Source organism: Chinchilla lanigera, unplaced genomic scaffold (genome assembly GCF_000276665.1).
Source record: "Chinchilla lanigera isolate Chin_1 unplaced genomic scaffold, ChiLan1.0 scaffold00050, whole genome shotgun sequence".
NCBI lineage: Eukaryota > Metazoa > Chordata > Mammalia > Rodentia > Chinchillidae > Chinchilla > Chinchilla lanigera.
The window spans coordinates 14,859,867-14,876,886 of record NW_004955451.1 but is presented as its reverse complement, the minus strand read 5'-3'; the positions used below and the strand labels follow the sequence as shown (position 1 = coordinate 14,876,886).

Sequence of the window (17,020 nt, the reverse complement as noted above, 5' to 3'; positions counted from 1 at the left end):
CGGGGAGCGGTGGGGGGAGGCGTGGGCAAAGCTGCGCCGGGGAGGAGCTGGCGGCAGACGGCAGCCCAGGGAGCCGGGCGCAGGGCAGCCCCGGGGGCATCGGGAGGGGCGCGCGGGCCTACCTGCTCAGGTGCGCGCTGGCGGGGGGCGACGGGGTTCCCGGGAGGACCGGGGAAGCCCTCGCAGCTCGATTCAGGGTTCCCCCCGCTTCTGCTTAGGCTGCTGCAGGAGCACAGGCTCCCGTTGGGTCCTAACGTCCACCGGCCACGCGGTAGGCTCTCCCCGCCCTCCGCCTGCCCTGACTAGGTCAGCGGGTGCAGCGCTAAGCCTGCCGGGGAGACGGTGGGCCCTGGGCCGAGGACCAAATAGGACCCCGGAAGGATCCCCGGGCTCGGACGCAACCTATGAAGGACTCGGGCTGAAGACAGGACGCGACAGAGACATTGCTTCCCGCCTGAGGGCTGCAGAGAGAGTGGGGCTGGGGCCAGAGGTGAGGCTGAGGTCTTCCCACCTCCACGCCTGCGGACCCCTTTCGGCCCTGAGCATCCAGGCACAGGAACTCTCCTTTGTCCTTGTCCTCAGACTACAGCGGTCCACCTGCTCGCCCCACTGTTCGGTACCCAGGAGGACATGGGGGGGCTTGATTTTATCAAGGGAGGAGGGCAGGATGACTTAGATGGTGCCAGAAGTGGGAGTCCTGTCTCCTTAGGCTGAGGCAAGTATGTTTGCTGTGTGTAGGGTATGCAGATATACAGCTGAGGCTCCCAGCAGATGCGCTAAGGGACAAGGGAGACAACCGGAAAAGGCTCTGGATTACATCCATAACTAGTTTGTTTTGGTTTGTTTTTCTTCCAGTACCAGGAATCGAACTCACGACCTTGCACTTGCCAGGCAGGCACTTTGCCGCTGAGCTAAATCCCCAGCCCCTACATCCATAACTAGAAATGGCCAGGCCTGTTGTAATCCTGGCACTCGAGGAGGCTGAGGCAGGAGGATAACAAGTTTGTGGCCAGCCTGGACCAATAGCAAGACCCTGTCTCGAAAAAAAAAAAAAAAAAAAAACACCACCAAAAAAGCAAATCAAAAACAAAACAAAACAAAACCTAGAAATGGCAATTGCCCGTAGACAGGATGCAGAACCCAGAGGTTGTTAGCGTCCTGACCCAGCTCTCAGTAGGGTCCTGAGCCTGTATGAACAGAACAAGAAGTTAGCAAGTGTTTTCCCAGGGATTATTTTGAGTACATATAGGGGGTAGAGGGGCTTTGCTTGGTTTTGGGTTTTGAGATAGGGTACCACTGTGTAGTTCAGGCTGGCCTTGAATTCACTATGTAGCCCAGGCTGATCTCAAACTCCTGGTAATCCTCCTGCCTCGGCCTCCTGAGGGCTGGGATTACAAGTGTGCACCACCACACCCAGTGGAAAGAGGGCTTTTTAAGGTGCAGGGTAGTTGACCCCAAGGTCTCACAAATGCTACATAAGCCCTTGAGGAACCTGACACAATGGATCAACTTCAAGGTCACTGGTTCGGTTTAGGAAACCAGCTTTCTCTGAGGCTCAGAAGGGAGCCTTCAGGAGTGGGGGGCAGGTGGGGAAGGGAAAAGTGGGTTAAAGTCTGCACAGTCCTGGCCCGAGAATAAGCGGGGGTTGAGCCTGGGGCCTTTGCACTGTGCTATGTCTTCCTCACACCCTTTTTTGGGGGCAGGACTCGGTCTCACTATGTCACTCAGTTGCCCAGGTTGGGCCTTGAATGCACGATCGTCCTGCTTCAGCCTCCCAGAGTGCTGGGATCATAGACCTGTGCCACCAGGCCAGGCTGGCTGCAGAACATTTTGCAAGGAGAGTTGCACATTCTCTCTCGGAGGAGAGCAGGGCAAATGTCATGGGGCGAAGGGCTGGGCGAAGTCCGGGACAGACCTGAGGGAAGGGTGAGGGCACTGGCCACGGCCCTGCCCTTTCTGTGCAGCAGGAAAAAGCAGGCCGGGGTCCTAGACAGCGAGGACCGGGGCCGGGGTGGAGCCTCGGGGTGAGCTTAGGTCAAGCCGCTCATCCTAACGTGCCTGGGTTCTCTCCCAGCTGTTAAACAGGGCTCCGGGTTCTTCCCAGGCAGTTAATGAGTGTTTACAGAAGGGCTTGGAGATCCTCAGATCTCAGCTGGGCCCCCGCTGCCGCTACAAAGCCCAAGGGGGCTGCATGCTATTTGGGGAGGGCGCGAGGATGGAGGAGACCATGCGCTGGTAAACTGAGGAAGAGCCGGAGCTCCGCCGAGCTGCGCTGGCCCGGCCGCCGCAGGATATCCTTGTGCCCAGGGATGGAGGTCACCCCCCCAGCCCTAACCACCACCGCAGGCCGGGCTCCAGCGCGCTGGAGGCAGAACCCAGACGGGCAGCTGGTCTTCATTAACTGCAGCTCTCGCACCCCCCACCGGGAACCCGCAGCTTCTCCGGGCCCAGGCTGTGGGGGTGTGGGGGCGCCCTGGCCCGACCTTGCAGCTGGCACTGGCTGGGGCCACCGTGCCGAAGACCAGGTCACCGGCTGCGGAGAAAGTCCGGCCGCACGGAAAGCCGAGCGCGGCTCCCCGCTCTCCCGTTGGGAGCAGGGAGGAAGGGAGGGCGCCGAGGGGTGTGGGGGTGAGCGCTGGAGGTGGGGGAATTTAGGGCAAACAGCGGGAGTGAAGTCAGCTGGATGGAGGCCCAGAAAACCCCCACCCCCTGGGGCCAAGTCTTACTCCAGCTCGCTCTCAGCTCCTCTTGGCCCGGCCCCAAACGAGGAGGGCCCTGGCTGCCCCTCGCCGCCCCGCCCCCACCTTATTAAATACACATTTTATCTCTCAGCATCTTCATTATCTTAACCGAAGGAGACAGCGGTGCATGGTGGCAGCGCAGCGCGTCAGGAGGGGGCGGGGTGGGGAGCAGCGGGCGCACCCTGCTTGCAAAGTGCTGATCCAGCTCTTTCGGGCAGTGTGGGAAACAGAGGCGGGATCAAAGGGAGCGGGACTGATTCAGAACTCAATTAGGGCTTTTTCAAAAACGGAGCTGCCTCCTCGCTCCTTTGCCAGTCTTCAGCCGTTCCCCAATTAGCTCCTCCTGCAGGTGCCTTGGGGCCGGGGCTGGGAATCCAGGGGAGCCTGCGGGGCGCTTGCACCCTCTGCCCTGTGGAATGCGCCTCCGGTGACAGCCCCAGAGAACGCCTCTTGGGCAGGAAAGGAGACCACGACTTGGCCCCGAAGCTAAGGGGCAGTAAACCCAAGGTGGGGTCCTCCCCAGCCCGTGCCAACCAGGGCTGGCGTGGTTTTAGGCCACCTCTAGGGATGCCCCGTTCCAGCCCAGAGGCCAAGCGTGCACCCCAAAGGCAAAGCTTCTCCAAAGCAACGTGGAGATGCCGAGACAGGACACAGCTACTTCAGAGGGGCTGATCGGGTGGCTTGTGAGGCCAGCACCCCTGCTTGGGAAGGCTGCTCCCCGTCAGCGCAGACACCAGCGGCCTTGCCCCCACTCTCTGCAAGACGGCCAGAGGCAGCTGCTTGCTTGGTCCATGTACCTGCTCACTCACAATTATCCAGTACTCACCAGGTACCCTAACGCTGGAGACAGACACAAATGTGCAGAGAATCTTAATCTTGGGGGTGGTAGGAAGCGTGGTGTGCAGGAAGACCTGGGTTCGATCTTCAGGATGCTGGGGGAAACCTCAGCCTGCGCTCTGTTTGCTCACACAGTACTTAGGGAACAGCTCTGAGTAGATTTTTGAAAACATGGCCCAGGCCTAAGTCATATCATATTTCCACTTCCTGATTTTTTTTTTAGAAGGAAGGTACTGGGACGGAAAGCAAGGCCTCCGCACTGAGCTACATCCCAGTCCATTTTATTTGTTTTCAGTCTTGCTAAGCCCAGTGCAGGCTGGACTTGCACTCGAAAGTCCTCCTGCCTCAGCCTCCCACAGTGGCACTTCCTGTAATGGTCTATGTTGGGCAGCTAAGTGTTCAAGCTAAAATCAACTTCATTGTCTGAGTTCTTTCCATGGCCCATAACACTCAACACTCCCTGGAAGCACAGTCTACTTAAAAAAGATAAACCAAGACACAGCCACCACCTATGAAGGAATGTAGGTCAGCACCTCTGCCGCCATCCTATGTGTGTGCAGCGGCCGAGGTCCCGGCAAAAGCTGCGAACCGTGGGCCTGTCCCAGCCCTCTGAACCCCGACCGTTCTCGGCTTCAGCAAGGGGGCCTCGTCTTCCTCTCCCCCGGTGTCTGAATTACACTTAAGACTTCACTGACAACCTCCATCAGCTTTTGCTCCCTAAAGGGCAGCGGGAGCCAAGCGGGGACTCGGTCTGCTTCACACATCAGAGGAACCAGCTGCTGGAGCCTTAAGAGTAGCAGTGGCCTAGAAATTGGCGGTGGGTAAGTGCAGAAAGGAAACCAGCGAGCCAGCACCCAGGAAGCCCCTTTCCAGTAGCAGGGCACGGGGAGACAGGAGGCGGAGGGGAAGCAACGTGGCCCCTTTGAATCCCCCAATGTGATCCTGGCCAGGGAGGCGCCGCAGCTGCCGCGCCGGCCGGAGTCCAGCCATGTCCAGCCTGGTTCGAGACTCACGCGAGCCTGCAGTGGAGGGGAAGGCGCCAGGCCCCAAGCGTGGCGAGGCGGGCTGCCGCTTGCTCCTTCCTGGACAAGATCTGCAGAGCAGACAGCAGCTGCCCACAGTGTGGAAACAAACTGTAAGGCAGCCCCATCTCTTAAGGCCGCAGCATCCAATAAAATGTAACTTAAATCCAGCCTCGCATCTGCTCCCAATCCCAGTCAGCCCGCTTTCCCTCAGCCTCCGGACAGCTCCTGTGCTCCTCGGTTAACCCGTCCGGCCCCGGGTGCTCTCTGACCCCTCTGGCACGGGGCCGGGAACCCAGAGGGCCACGCGCGCGTGCGTGCGTGCATGCATGCATGTGCACACGTGTGTGCTCTAACCAGAGGGAGGCGGCAGTCGCTCCCACAGCCTGGTGTTCCTTTCAGAGCTCTCCTGGCCCTGTCCACACCACCTGCTGCCGTGCAGATCGCTTTACAGGGTCCAGGGGGCAGGCTGAGGCGGGGCGGAGGCGATTGTTGCCCCGATCAGGTTCCCGCGCTGGGCCGCAGGAGAAAGGCGGTGGCGGTGGTGGGCAGAGAGGGGCACGGCGCGGGACCCCAGCTCCTCAGGTTCGTGTCACTCGGGCCAAAGCGTGAGCTGAAAGACCGCTCCGGTCGCCTCCCAAACCACCCAATCTCAAGGCCCTCCGCCCCATCTCTCCAGGGTACCCCACCCCAGCCTGCACTTCCCAAACAGCGTTGCCATGGTGCCCCCTGGTGTCCCTGCCACAAAGCGCCACTCGTACTGCTGGAAACCAAGTCCCCGAAAAGAGGGATCCGGAGTGAGCACATGGATCAATTTATTTAATAAGGCTGGAGAATTGCGCGCTCAGAGGACTGCGCGAGGCTGGGCGGAGCCAGCCCGACCCTGGCTTCAGTGGGCTGCGGGCATCACGCTGCCCTGAGCGCTTGGAAGACGCGACCGCTTACAAAGACAAAGGACGAAATCTGAAAATAAATATATTCACAATACGTAGTTACCTTTTCCCCCCCACCCCACAATGGTAGGAGTACCCCCTAAACTCAGCAAGTCCTTAGAATGCCGCAGCGTGGTCACCGGCCGTGGTCACCGAGCACACCCCAAAAAGAAATTCCTTGGCCCAAGGGCCCCTCCGATCTCCACGTGGATGAGCTTATTTTTCTGGATCCCTCTGTCTCCTCCTTCTTACCCTGAGCTCGCAGTCCTTCACAAATTATACACTGTCCAAGGGAACTCAGAGGTAAATATACACACACTGCACAACACGAATTCATACACTTGTAAAAATACTGGTTAAAGACACTCAAGCAGGAAAGGTAGAGAACGCCATTTATCTATCACGTATCTATGGGTAAAAGGAAAAAGACCCAAGGATATTCCTCTGCGCTGATATTTATGATTAAAATTCAAGTAAAAAGGGTCCCGTTTGTTTTCAGACCCTAGAATGTTAAGTGTTCAGACTAAGACCCCACAGCTCTCCGAGGCCAGCTGAGCACCTCCGGGTGGGAACACGGAAGAGCTTAAGGCAAGCCAGTGGCTAAGATATTTCCAACGAGAGCTTTGTCTTTCAGAGCGTGCTCTATCTCCTGCTCTTCTGTCTTCAAAGACACCTGCAAAGAGACGGACCTTTCAGGACGTGCGCTCACAGAAGCAAAACCGCGGCCATCCTGCCGCCTACCAGACTCCCGTTTCCATCGGCCCATCAGCTCCCATCTGATCCCTGACAGAAAAACAGACCGCTTCCCTCACTGTGCTCTTTATTTTTTATTTTATCGGTTGCAGAACTGGGAGAATACCTAGGGCCGTAATGGCAAACCTTCCGGAGCTTTCCATGATACAAAGAGCCCGCTACGGCCGCGGGCCGCAGGTTTGCCGCTGCTGTCCTAGGGTCCTCCACCCCTGAGCTACATCAACAGCCCCTTTCATTTTTCTTTTGATTTTAATTTAATTTTGAGACAGGGTCTTGCTAAGCTGCCCAGGCAGAATTCACATTTGTGATCCTCCTGCCTCAACCCCCTGGGATCCCAGGCCTGCGCCACTGTGCCCGGTTTAACTGTGCTCACCCTTTCATCTGTAGTGTAGCAAAGGAGGAGCTCTCTCAAAAACAACGGGTAAAGAAGCAAGCAGTCAGTCATACCTTTGTGAAGCGTGTCTCCTTGTTTTTCTTTAATCCTACGATGCCCCTGGATTCCAAGAGCCCGGCAAGGGACAAACACTCTGATTGGTCCACAGCTGCCACCTGCTGCTTGCGACAGACGTTACTGTAGGCTTCGTATAACTGTGGGGAAATGGGGGAACAAACGTTGCTTAAAAGTTACATCTCTCATTGCCTTATAATCTTTTTTTATTTTTTATTTTTTTTTGGTGCTGGGAATTGAACTCAGGTCCTTGTGCTTGCCAGGCAGGTGCTAAGCCACTGAGCTGTATCCCTGGCCCTTATTTTTTAAAATTTATTTATAATTTTTTGCTTGTTTTTTGGAAACAGGGTCTTGCTATACAGTTTAGCCTGGCCTTAAACTCACTATGTAGCCCAGGCTGGCCTCGAACTCACAGTGATCCTCCCGCCTCAGCTTCTCGAGTGCCGGGATTACAGGCTTGCGCCACCACGCCTGGCGGTCCCTTTTCAATGAAAGCCTTGAATGGCACATCCCACAGATGCTCCTCAAACCTATGCTGTAGTACAGGGAAGCGGCTTTGTGCGATCCCCTCATAGGGAGATGCCGGAACATTACGGACAGAGAGATGGTTAATGGTTAACTCTTTTTTTTTTTTTTTTTTTTTTTTGGTTTTTCTCTGGTACCGGGAACCGAACTCACGACCTTGCACTTGCCAGGCAGGTGCTTTTGCAATGGTTAACTCTTAGCCACAACCCAAGGCACACATAGCCGCCTCTTCTATGATGCTAGCGTGCACTCCTACTGCCCGGACTCGTTTGCGATTCCTCTCGCCTGGGGTGCTAGGCCTTTTGAAAAGATCCACACCTCAGACAGAGCCGGTCCTTGCCTCCAGGCCTCCACCTGCAGAGATCAGACTCACCTTTCCCAGCGTGACCTCTCTGACCTTCAGCTGCCTGGTCAGGAGCAGCAACGCGCAGACCAAGATCTTCTGCTGCAGCGGGAAGGAGTCCTGGGCTCCCTCCCTGCTCGGAGCCATCCTGCTCCCGTCCACTTCGGAAACCACTCGGGCTACGTGAGCGAGGCCCACGCGCTTGGGAAGCACGCGCTCCGAGGGTGACTGGCCTGGGGGCGGGAGAGACAGGCCGTCAGACCGTAAAAGGCTCCGCCACAGGAAGTCCAAGTGGGGTCGCACGACGGCCAAGCCAAAATGACGTGGGGGGCCTGGGACGGCGGGGCTGTTCTTTCCCCGGGCAGGATCGTAAGCTACTGGCTCTGCAAAGCACTGCTGGGGGATGAAAATCCACCTTGTGAAACAGGAAAGACCAGAGAGGGGCCTGTGGGTGGGGGCCTCGGAAGCTCCCCAGGCCTCAGCGGTGACGAAGACGGGCCCTGGAAGGAAGGGGCCGCAGCTGGACAGTGACCGGCACCTGGCGGAGGTGAGCCAGCCGAGCTCACCCTGCCCAGCCCTAGGTGGCTCCAAAACGACCTTGAGGTTTGGTTTGCTCACCCAAGTTGAGCTGGAGGACAGCAACACTTGAGAAAAGGTCACTGGACATCCCGGCCGATCGCGGCGCCCCAGGCCCGGAGGCTGGGGGCTGCCAGGAGCTTCAGGGACCAGGGCCGCCCTGTCCCGAACTCCAACCACAAGGCAGAGCCGCCCTCGGCAACCCGGGCCTGAAGTTACTTCCCAGGCCGCGCAGGCTCTGTGCTCCGTCCCAGCACCGCCGATGGGATGCTGAGGACGGCGAGGGGAGAACCCAGCGCCCCGAGATCCAGTCACAGAATCTGAACACCGAAAGGAATTTAGAGCTATTCCCACTCCCCATCTGACAGCCGGCCGGCCAGGCCCCCACTCCAGCAAGCCCGACAAGCTTTCCTGTGAACATCTTCAATACCGGGGAACTGACTGTGTCTCAAAGAAGCCCAGGGAGTCCTGCACATTAGAAAGTTCCCTCTTCTATGTAGCTGAAGTCAACGTCCTTTGTGGGTCTCTGGAGCCATCAACAGCCAGTCTCACACACACACCAGAATGCAAAAGATAAGCCCAGTAAATGCTGGTACACGCCTGTGATCCCAGCACTCTGGAGGCTGAGACAGGAGGATCGCCTGGGCTCCATAGTGAGTTCAAGGCCAGCTTGAACTGCATAGCAAGACCCTGCCTCAAAAAAACAAAAAAAAGAGCAGGGTGTGGTGGTGCCCACCTGTAATCCCAGCACTCAGGAGGCTGAGGCAGGAGGATCCTTATGAGTTTGAGACCAGCCTGAACTACAAAGTGAGCTCAAGTTCAGCCTGAACTGCACAGGGAGTCACTGCCTTAAAAAAAAAAAAAAAAATCCAACAAAAAAAAGAGCCCAGCAAGTCACAGTAACCTTTAGCAATGTGTGTGTCAGAGGGCACGGATGTGCCTAAATGCCACAGACAGGAGGAGGGGGGCGGGGGAGGTCCTCCAGGGGTGGAAGAAGAGGAAACCACAGACGCTGCAGGAGGCCACAAGCTGCTCACCGCCCCCCAAGTCCTAATTCCGTCTATTTCTGAAATATTTTAATTCCTTTTAACAAATTAATTAAAAAAAAAAAAGTGTTTTATACAGACCTAGAATGCTAGAAACAATCTCATTAACTCTCAACCACCGGGGCTGGGGATTTAGCTCAGCGGCACAGCGCCTGCCTGGCAAGCACGAGGTCGTGAGTTCAATTCCCGGTACCAGAAAAAGAAAAAAAAAGTGTCAACTCTCAACCAGCGCGGGAATGAATCAGAACCAATTAAGCTGAACCACCCTGTTCCCACAGATTGTCACTGGACATTAAACACCCGTGAGCTACGGAGCTCCCGGCCTTTCCCATCTGCTACAGGTGAGAGGACACAGCTGAAGGAAGGCTCCACATGTCCCAGCAGCAACTCAAAACTTTTTCCCTTGTCTCTTATTTATCCACTGTGCTTTCACCACGGAGACTTACAAGTGTGTTGGACGGAAGCACCTGAAGGGGTGGATCCAACCACACGGTAGCTTCCCCTCGTCCTCTGTCTAAGGGGGACCATTTCTAACAATGCATAGATTACAGCATGGGTAGGGGTGATTCAAAGAAGATTTGAACACGATGTGACTGCACTCAGTTCATCTCTGCCTCCTCCCTCAGAAAGGTTAGGCTTCAAATCATAAAGGAAGACAGGCCGGGAGTGGCGGCGCTGCCTGTATTCCAGCACTCAGGAGGCTGAAGCAGGAGGATTACCGGGAGTTCAACGCCAGACTGGGCTACACAGTGAGACCGTGTCACAAGCAAACAAACAACAGAAAAAGACAGGAAGGAGATAAACACTTACATTCAGATAGTGGTTTGAGGACAGTTTGGCTTTTGACATCTGACTCCACAATTTCAATTGCTCTCCTATAAAATGTTTTAAAATTAGTTTAGTCTTAGCCAAACCAAACCCCACAGCAAACCACCAAGCTCAACAGCAGGGCTGCTAACTTCAAAACAGCATGTTTTAAAAACCTAAAGCCTCCAAACAGAACTGGGTTATGTCTCAGCTAAAGCGGACTTAATTGTCTTGAAATAATCCATGGGCCTCAGCAGGCCATGGCTTCCTCTCAGAGACGCCACGTAGGTCACCGTGCGGGAGCCACACCGACGGGAAAGGCACGAACGACGGCAGAAGGAGGGAAGCTCTGACGCGGGTCCCGCAGCACCGCGGGCGCAGGCGCGGACGGGGAGCAACCCGCAGGCCTCCCCGCGCATTCGCGGGCCACCGCCCTCGCTGTGGCCGGGACTGGGGGCCTGGTGACTGGGGAAACTTTCCAAGTCAGCCCGCTCCGAAGTGCTCCGCACACAGGAAGCCGTAAGCCAGACCGGGACCTTCCGTCTGGGGGCAGGGGAGGGTGGAGCAGCGGGCGCCAGCGCCAGCGCCGTCCTAATGGACCCCGGGTCCCTACCCCGAGGAAGGAACCGCATCCGTCAGCGCAGGCCTCCTGCAGGAGGGACGGGGCAGGAGGTCTGGGGAGCCCGGGGCCACCCCCCGGAGGGAGAGGGGCCCCCACCCAAGGGAAGGAGGCGGAGGCGGAGGCATCTCAGGGCAGAGATGGTTCAGGTCCATAAATAAACCTGCTTGAGACCCGTTAATGGAAAAGTAAACGGAGTCTTTTTTAATACAAATGTAATTAACCAATCTATAATCACCACGGGGGGCGCCAGCGCGTCTCATTTGTTTCTCCCCCTGTAGGTAATGGGCTGATAATGTCTCAGACATTAACATGCGCAGGCCAGGGCTCCCGCCGAGACACAAGTCCTCCTTTCCCTTGGAGCCTCCCGCGCTGCGGCCTGAGTTATGCAGACAGTTAGCAGCTCCTTTCCTTTTCTTCTTCCGGCCTCATAACAGTAGCCAACCGGCAGGGCTCACCTGCAAACGTCGAGCGCCTTCCGGACGTCCCCGGAAACAGCGGCGACCTTGCGGGCGCAGAACTGGATGGCAGCGGTGTCCACGACGTGGTCCCCAGCCACCTAAGGAAGAGACGAAAGGTCCGGGCTGGACGATCCGCTTCACAGTTTAGGTTCCAGGCGTAAATATTCTCCCAGTGACGCCGAGCCCTGAGCCCTGACTGGCCGCCCGTTGGGGTACCGGGGAGCCCTTCTGCTCAGAAGCACCCGGAGGGGTGGGGACGGGCTGGGCAGACAGCACAAGCCAGACCTGGGTCCAGGGCCAGCTACCACAAAGCAAATCTGTGAGTGCACACAGCAGAGTGTTCACATCTAAGCATTTGGTTAAGAGGGTGGTAGAAATTCTGGGATGAAAAATAAAATCAACTGGAATGCTAAGTTAGGAAAAGAAAAATTTTGTCAGGTGTGTTAGCATGCACCTGTAAACTAATCCCAGCTGCTTGGGAGGCTGAGGCAGGAGGATCGCAAGTCTGAGGTCTGCACGGCTGTCTATCATTTGTCTGTGAAATGTAAGATTTATTTAAGGAACACTACTATCAAATGTGGAAGTGTGAAAAACAACTTTTCCCGCTGGTACTGAGGATGGAACCTAGTCCGTGTGACACTAAGCAGCCACTCCACCACCCAGCGACATCCCTGTTCCTTCTTTATTCCGTGATAGAGCCTGTCCGGGCAATTCAGCATGAACTTGTCTCAAAGTAAAAAAATAAAAAAGGGCTAAGGATGTAGATCAGCGCTCCCTGAGTTCTGGAGTTCAGTACCCAGGACTAGTAAAATAAACAAAAAAGAAACAACCAGTTACACTGAAAGTTTTTCATAGGCCCTATATTATATAGGCCATTAAGGAAACATGAGTAATTCTATCTCCTAGTTTGTCTTTTTCTTTTTGAGATAGATCTCACTATGTAGCCCAGGCTGGCCTCAAATTCATGATGACCCTCCTGCCTCGGCCTCCCGAATGCCGGGATGACGGGTGTTCACCACCACACTGGGGCATCCAATAAATGGGGCCACAAGTTGAAATTAACATAAAAGTATTCTCACTGTGGTCCACAGGAAATACCTGTATCAGTAGCACAGCAATGAAAACAACATTCCAGAAGCCTTTGTGAGGCATCCTTCAGAGGAGCGCTCAAGGAGGACGTGGCCGTGCTCACCTGAAGCAGCCGATCCTCTAAGATGGCGGCGATCTGACCTCTGGTGTAAGGCGGGAAGTTCAGCAGCCGTGGCTTGCAGTTCTCTTTCGCCTGGAGCCTTGGCAGAATCCTGTCTGTGAGGTCCAGGGTATTGGCAATTCCTGAGGAAGGGATAAATAACGCAGACCACCGTCAGGGAAATCCTCCTAGAAGAAAAGCTAAACTCCTGGCAAGAGAAACCAAATTTCCAGATAGAACCCAGCACGCGAGCCCCTTCCCTCTGCCCCACTCCTGTAGATGAGATGTGCACGGTCATCAGAAAATGCTCCAGTTCGTGTGAGAATCAGTCACTGGGAAGCAGGACCGATGCCAAAAAAGCCTATTGTCTGAAATGAAGTGTTTTATACATATGTACATATTTAATATACTGTGTGTATATATTTCTGCTGGGTGTGGCAGTGCACACCTGCGACCCCAGCACTGAGGAGGCTGAGGCAGGAGGATCGTTGTGAGTTCAAGGCCAGCCTGGGCTACATAGTGAGTCCCTGTCTCAAAAACAAAACAAAACAAAAGAAAAAACTACATATACACACACTTTTTTGGGGGGAGGGTCAGGGTGGCACTGCGATTCCTCACACATGCTAAACACATGCACTACCAGAGTCACAGCCACGGAGTCTGTCACTTGTTTATCTACTTAGTAGTACTGAGAATTGAACCCAGGCCTCGTACATGCTAGGCAAGGGCTCTGCCACTGATCTCCATCCTAAGCCTTTATCAACTTTTTAGGAGTCAGGGTCTTGCCGGGCGTGGTGGCGCACACCTGTAATCCCAGCACTCTGGAGGCTGAGGCAGGAGGATCATTGCGAGTTTAAGACCAGCCTGGGCTACAAAGTGAGCTCAAGGCCAGGGCGAACTGCTGAGCTAGATCCTGTCTCAAAAAGCCAAATAAATAAATGAACTGAAGATCAAACCCAAAACCTTCAGACGCATCCTGCAGCACTAACCACTGGGCACTAACCGATCAGCACCAGTCGGGAGTTGCTGAGCCACGGCCACTCGAACAGGGTGTACAGCACGTCCTGGCCCCTGCTGTCCAGCTGGTCCAGCTCATCCAGCACCAGCACGCTGCGAAGGAAGAGACACAATTAGACTGCAGTCACCTTCGGGGCCTGAAGGCGAGGCCAGGGTAAAGGTCACACCCTGCCTTGCCTCTAGTTGCTGGGAGAATGACAGCCTCACTGTGCCCAAGCGCAATCCAGGGCTTTTCAAACAACTGACTTATTTAATTTTATTTATTTACTTTTTTTTGGGGGGGTGGTTTCCGGTACCGGGAATCAAACTCATAACCTTGCACTTGCCAGGCAGGCGCTGTGCCACTGAGCTAAATCCCCAGCCCTTATTTAATTTTTTGAGATAAGGTCTTGCTAGGTACTTCAGGCTGGCCTTGAACTCACCATGTAGCCCAGGTTGGCCTGGAACTCATGGTGATCCTCCTGCCTCAGCCTCTGAGTGCTGGCATGACAGGAGTGCGCCAGCACATGTGGCTCACAAGCAGTTACTTTAAAGGTATTTTTACCTTAAATTTATTTATTTGTTTGTCTTTCTGAGACAGGCTTTCACTATGCAGTTCAGGCTAGCCTCAGATTTGCAGGGATCCTCCTGCCTCAGCCTCCGAGGATTACAGGCCTGCACCACCATGCCTGGCTTTTTTCAAACTTAAAACTAGGAAGCATATCCTCCTCTCATAACAAACACAGGGCGTGTCCCCTTTTGGGGCCCCAGGCCCCGAAGCCTCACACCCCTGACACTTACATCATGGGGCCTTTCTCTTCGGTCATCTGCTTTTCTAATTTCCTCATCACGGCCTTCCCAGATGCCCGGGGCGCTTCGTCCTGACCAATCTCCTGAGCAATCACTGGGAAGACGGCCTGGGCGCTCCTCAGGGACATGCAGTTCAGCATGATGGTGTTAAAGCCCTTCACTTCCTTCTAGGAAAAAAGCCACGCAAACATGGGGGTTACTGCACCCCGGACGCCGGCGACCAGAACTGAAATGCTGCGGAGGTGAGGGCCCAGGAGACGCTTTCACTAGGGAGGATTTGGACGATGAAACCAACCGGCCCGAGGTGAGGACAGCTTCACGCTCTCTTCCTCCCCCTGCCCTCGGCGTACCTGGAGGTCCTGCAGAACCCGGCTTAAGCAGGCAGTTTTCCCCGTGCCAGGGGCGCCGGAGAGGTACAGACTGCCCCCCTTCTTCCCGCAGATGTGCTCCCTCAGGAAGCCGCGGATGACGTCCATCTCCGCCTCCCTGGCCGGCAGCCGGTCCGGGACAGCTGTGTTGAGGACGAGCTTGGCCTGCTGGTAGCAAGTGCCTGCGGCAGAGAGAAAAGAGCGATCAGGCCCGCGAGGGAGACCAGAAGACCCCCTCGGAGCCTGGCTCCGGCCCGCGGCGCGCACAGCCCCGCACCTTCCTGCTTGAACAGCCGCAGCCGCGCGGGCTCCTTCTCCGGCAGCCGCTTCTGCTCACACCCGGCTGGGCTCGCCCCGTCCTTCCCCACGGAGGAGCCCGTTTTGTGCTGCTGAGCTCGGGCTTCTTGGCTTCTGCTGGGCGACTTAACTGTCAGCTGATCGTCAAATACCAATCTGCGTCCTTTCGGGGTACGCGAGCGAGGGGGGCCGTTCTCCTTCCTGCCTTGCTTTGGTGGGGAGCAGGGAGCGAGGTGAGGGGTGTTGCAAAGGTTGTCCTCGCCTGGAACCAGAAAGTCAACACGAGCTCACTCCCAGTGCCAAGACCCCCACCTCTTCGCGTCTGCGCACGTGCGGCCACCAGATGGCGCCACTGAGCTCGCCAAGATGGGTTTATCCTGGGACTCCTCGCGAACAGCACCCCTCAACTTCCGCAACGTTAAGACCTGGGTCATTTTTTGTTGGGGAGAACCTGTCACGTGCACTGTGAGATGCTTACCAGTCCCACTGGTGTTTACCCTTATGCCAGTAGCAAATCCTCAGCTGTGATAACAAAAAACATCTCCGGATGTGTACAGCCTAGATACTCCCATTAAAAACATAAGCGCAGCACTCAGGAGGCTGAGGCTGGAGGATCACTGAGAGTGTGAGGCCAGCGTGGACTACAGAGTTTAAGGACAGCCTGAAACACACAGGGATACACACTGTCTCCAAACACCCCGCCTCTCAGCTGGGTGCAGTAGCACAGGTCTGTCATCCCAGCTGCTCTGGAAGTTGAGGCAGGAGGATCACAAGTTCAAGCCCACCCTGGACAATTTAGCATGACCCTGTCTCAATGTAAAAAGGTCAGGGGGTGTAGCTCAAGGATAGTTTGCCTAGCATGTAAATAAAACAAAACAAGCCAGGCATGGTGGTACACACCTGTAATCCTAGCACTCAGGGGGCTGAAGCAGAAGGATCACTGTGAATTCAAGGGCAGCCTGGGCTGCAAAGTAAGTTGAAGGCCAGCCTGAGTTGCACAATGAAACCCTGTCTCAAAAAGACCAAAAAAAAATAGGGGGAAGGCGGGGTGGGGGTGCCCCGTATGTTATGTGCACTTATCAGTCTACCAAAATGAAACCCATCAATCCCACAACCAACGTGCATTAACAAAAAAAAGATAGGGTCGAGCACATCCTCCTGAGCCAGGGGTAGCTCAGAAGTAGGACAAACTCTGCTTGCCTGACAAGTTCCAGGTCTGGGGCTCGATCCCTAGCACTCACTACAAAGCAAAAAACCACCACTATGCTAAAGCAAGGAAAGGACTGAGAACTGTTAAAAGGTTACCCATTAATCTCACAAATATGGAGGCAAATATCATCACATAACTGCGAGGTGATTTAAAACTGAAAAAGCTAACGTTCAGTATCACATCACAACTGAAGCGCAGGCCTATTAAGTAGTTTAGAAAGTGATCTTACTAAGTGGCTGAACTCTGCAGTTCGGTAAGCATTCAGCAACCATCCTGAGAAGAGACGAAGTGAATGCTACAGTCTTAACTGAACTTGGGTCTCTCAAAGGACTGGTGTCTTACTGAAAAAAGAAAGGTGAAAAACTTGTACTTCTACAATGGGAAGCTTACCCAGGCGCTTTCTGGGGCTGAGCGGCAGAATTTTTGCAGAAGAGGGGGTAGCTTGGACATTTGCTGGCACCAGTTGAGCGTTCCTAGAGTTCTGAGTTTTGCCCGATGTCCGAGATAACTTCTTTTTTGGAAAATTGATCGTAGTCTGTGCCTGGGATCGGGTCTGAGGCATGACGCCAGCGACACTGGATACACAGAACTTGGCAACCTGTAAAAAGGTAGACGTGAAGGGCCAAGAACGAACCAGGCACGCACTTATATGACCAGCACTCATTCAAAAGTAAATTAGGTTATTTTATTTTGGCATTCAGTTCTGTCACCCAAATCTAAGAGGGAAGAGCCGGCGACTGCTGTCTGCCCAGCTGCTGGAAGCGCTTCACATGTTCACCCCGGAAGTTTCACACAGCCTTAGAGGCAGGCACTACTGTATTTTTATTCCCACCTTGAGATGCACGGAGAAGCAGGGCTACAACCCCAGGCGTGTGCAGTAAGTTCATCTTAAGTCACTTTTCCTGTGTGCGCGCGGCAATCCTGGGGACTGAGTCCAGGGCCTTTGAGCTGAGCTACATCCCCAGCCCTTTTAAGTTTTTTTTTTTTTTTTTTATTTGGAAGGATTTAAAACATTTGGGGGTCGTTTACAATGTCCAGAG

The 17,020-nt window shown here is 54.9% G+C and overlaps 3 protein-coding genes across 10 annotated transcripts in view; 1 reads left to right on the top strand and 2 right to left on the bottom strand.

The window, feature by feature from the left end:
- The window catches only part of Rara (retinoic acid receptor, alpha), a gene marked incomplete at its 3' end in the record, with an annotated part of 40,472 nt that extends 40,248 nt beyond the window's left edge, over positions 1-224 (bottom strand). Inside the window, 1 exon segment of the mRNA XM_005394357.2 lies at positions 123-224.
- Positions 1-4,766, top strand: part of LOC102013134 (ataxin-2-like protein) — a 5,459-nt gene extending 693 nt beyond the window's left edge. Inside the window, exons 2-3 of one of the 4 annotated variants that reach the window (XM_013519324.1) lie at positions 219-490; positions 739-1,033. In XM_013519324.1, the coding sequence (XP_013374778.1) occupies positions 219-490; positions 739-759 (293 nt within the window). In that variant the 3' untranslated portion in view covers positions 760-1,033. Of the gene's footprint in view, positions 1-218; positions 1,034-4,301 lie in introns of those variants that run through there. The other 3 variants (XM_013519325.1, XM_005394359.2, XM_013519323.1) reach the window with 3 other exon arrangements.
- Positions 4,767-5,562: 796 nt separating this feature from the next.
- Cdc6 (cell division cycle 6) overlaps positions 5,563-17,020 on the bottom strand; it is a 14,151-nt gene continuing 2,693 nt past the window's right edge. For 4 of the 5 annotated variants that reach the window (XM_013519198.1, XM_013519196.1, XM_013519197.1 and 1 more), the window contains 11 exons: positions 16,371-16,578; positions 14,751-15,032; positions 14,456-14,655; positions 14,097-14,272; positions 13,303-13,409; positions 12,303-12,442; positions 11,108-11,208; positions 10,034-10,098; positions 7,632-7,834; positions 6,733-6,873; positions 5,563-6,205 (listed from right to left, as the gene is read on the bottom strand). In XM_013519198.1, coding sequence (XP_013374652.1) covers positions 6,116-6,205; positions 6,733-6,873; positions 7,632-7,834; positions 10,034-10,098; positions 11,108-11,208; positions 12,303-12,442; positions 13,303-13,409; positions 14,097-14,272; positions 14,456-14,655; positions 14,751-15,032; positions 16,371-16,542 — 1,677 coding nt within the window. In that variant the 5' untranslated portion in view covers positions 16,543-16,578 and the 3' untranslated portion in view covers positions 5,563-6,115. The remainder of the gene's footprint in view (positions 6,206-6,732; positions 6,874-7,631; positions 7,835-10,033; positions 10,099-11,107; positions 11,209-12,302; positions 12,443-13,302; positions 13,410-14,096; positions 14,273-14,455; positions 14,656-14,750; positions 15,033-16,370; positions 16,579-17,020) is intronic. The other variant, XM_005394354.2, reaches the window with a different exon arrangement.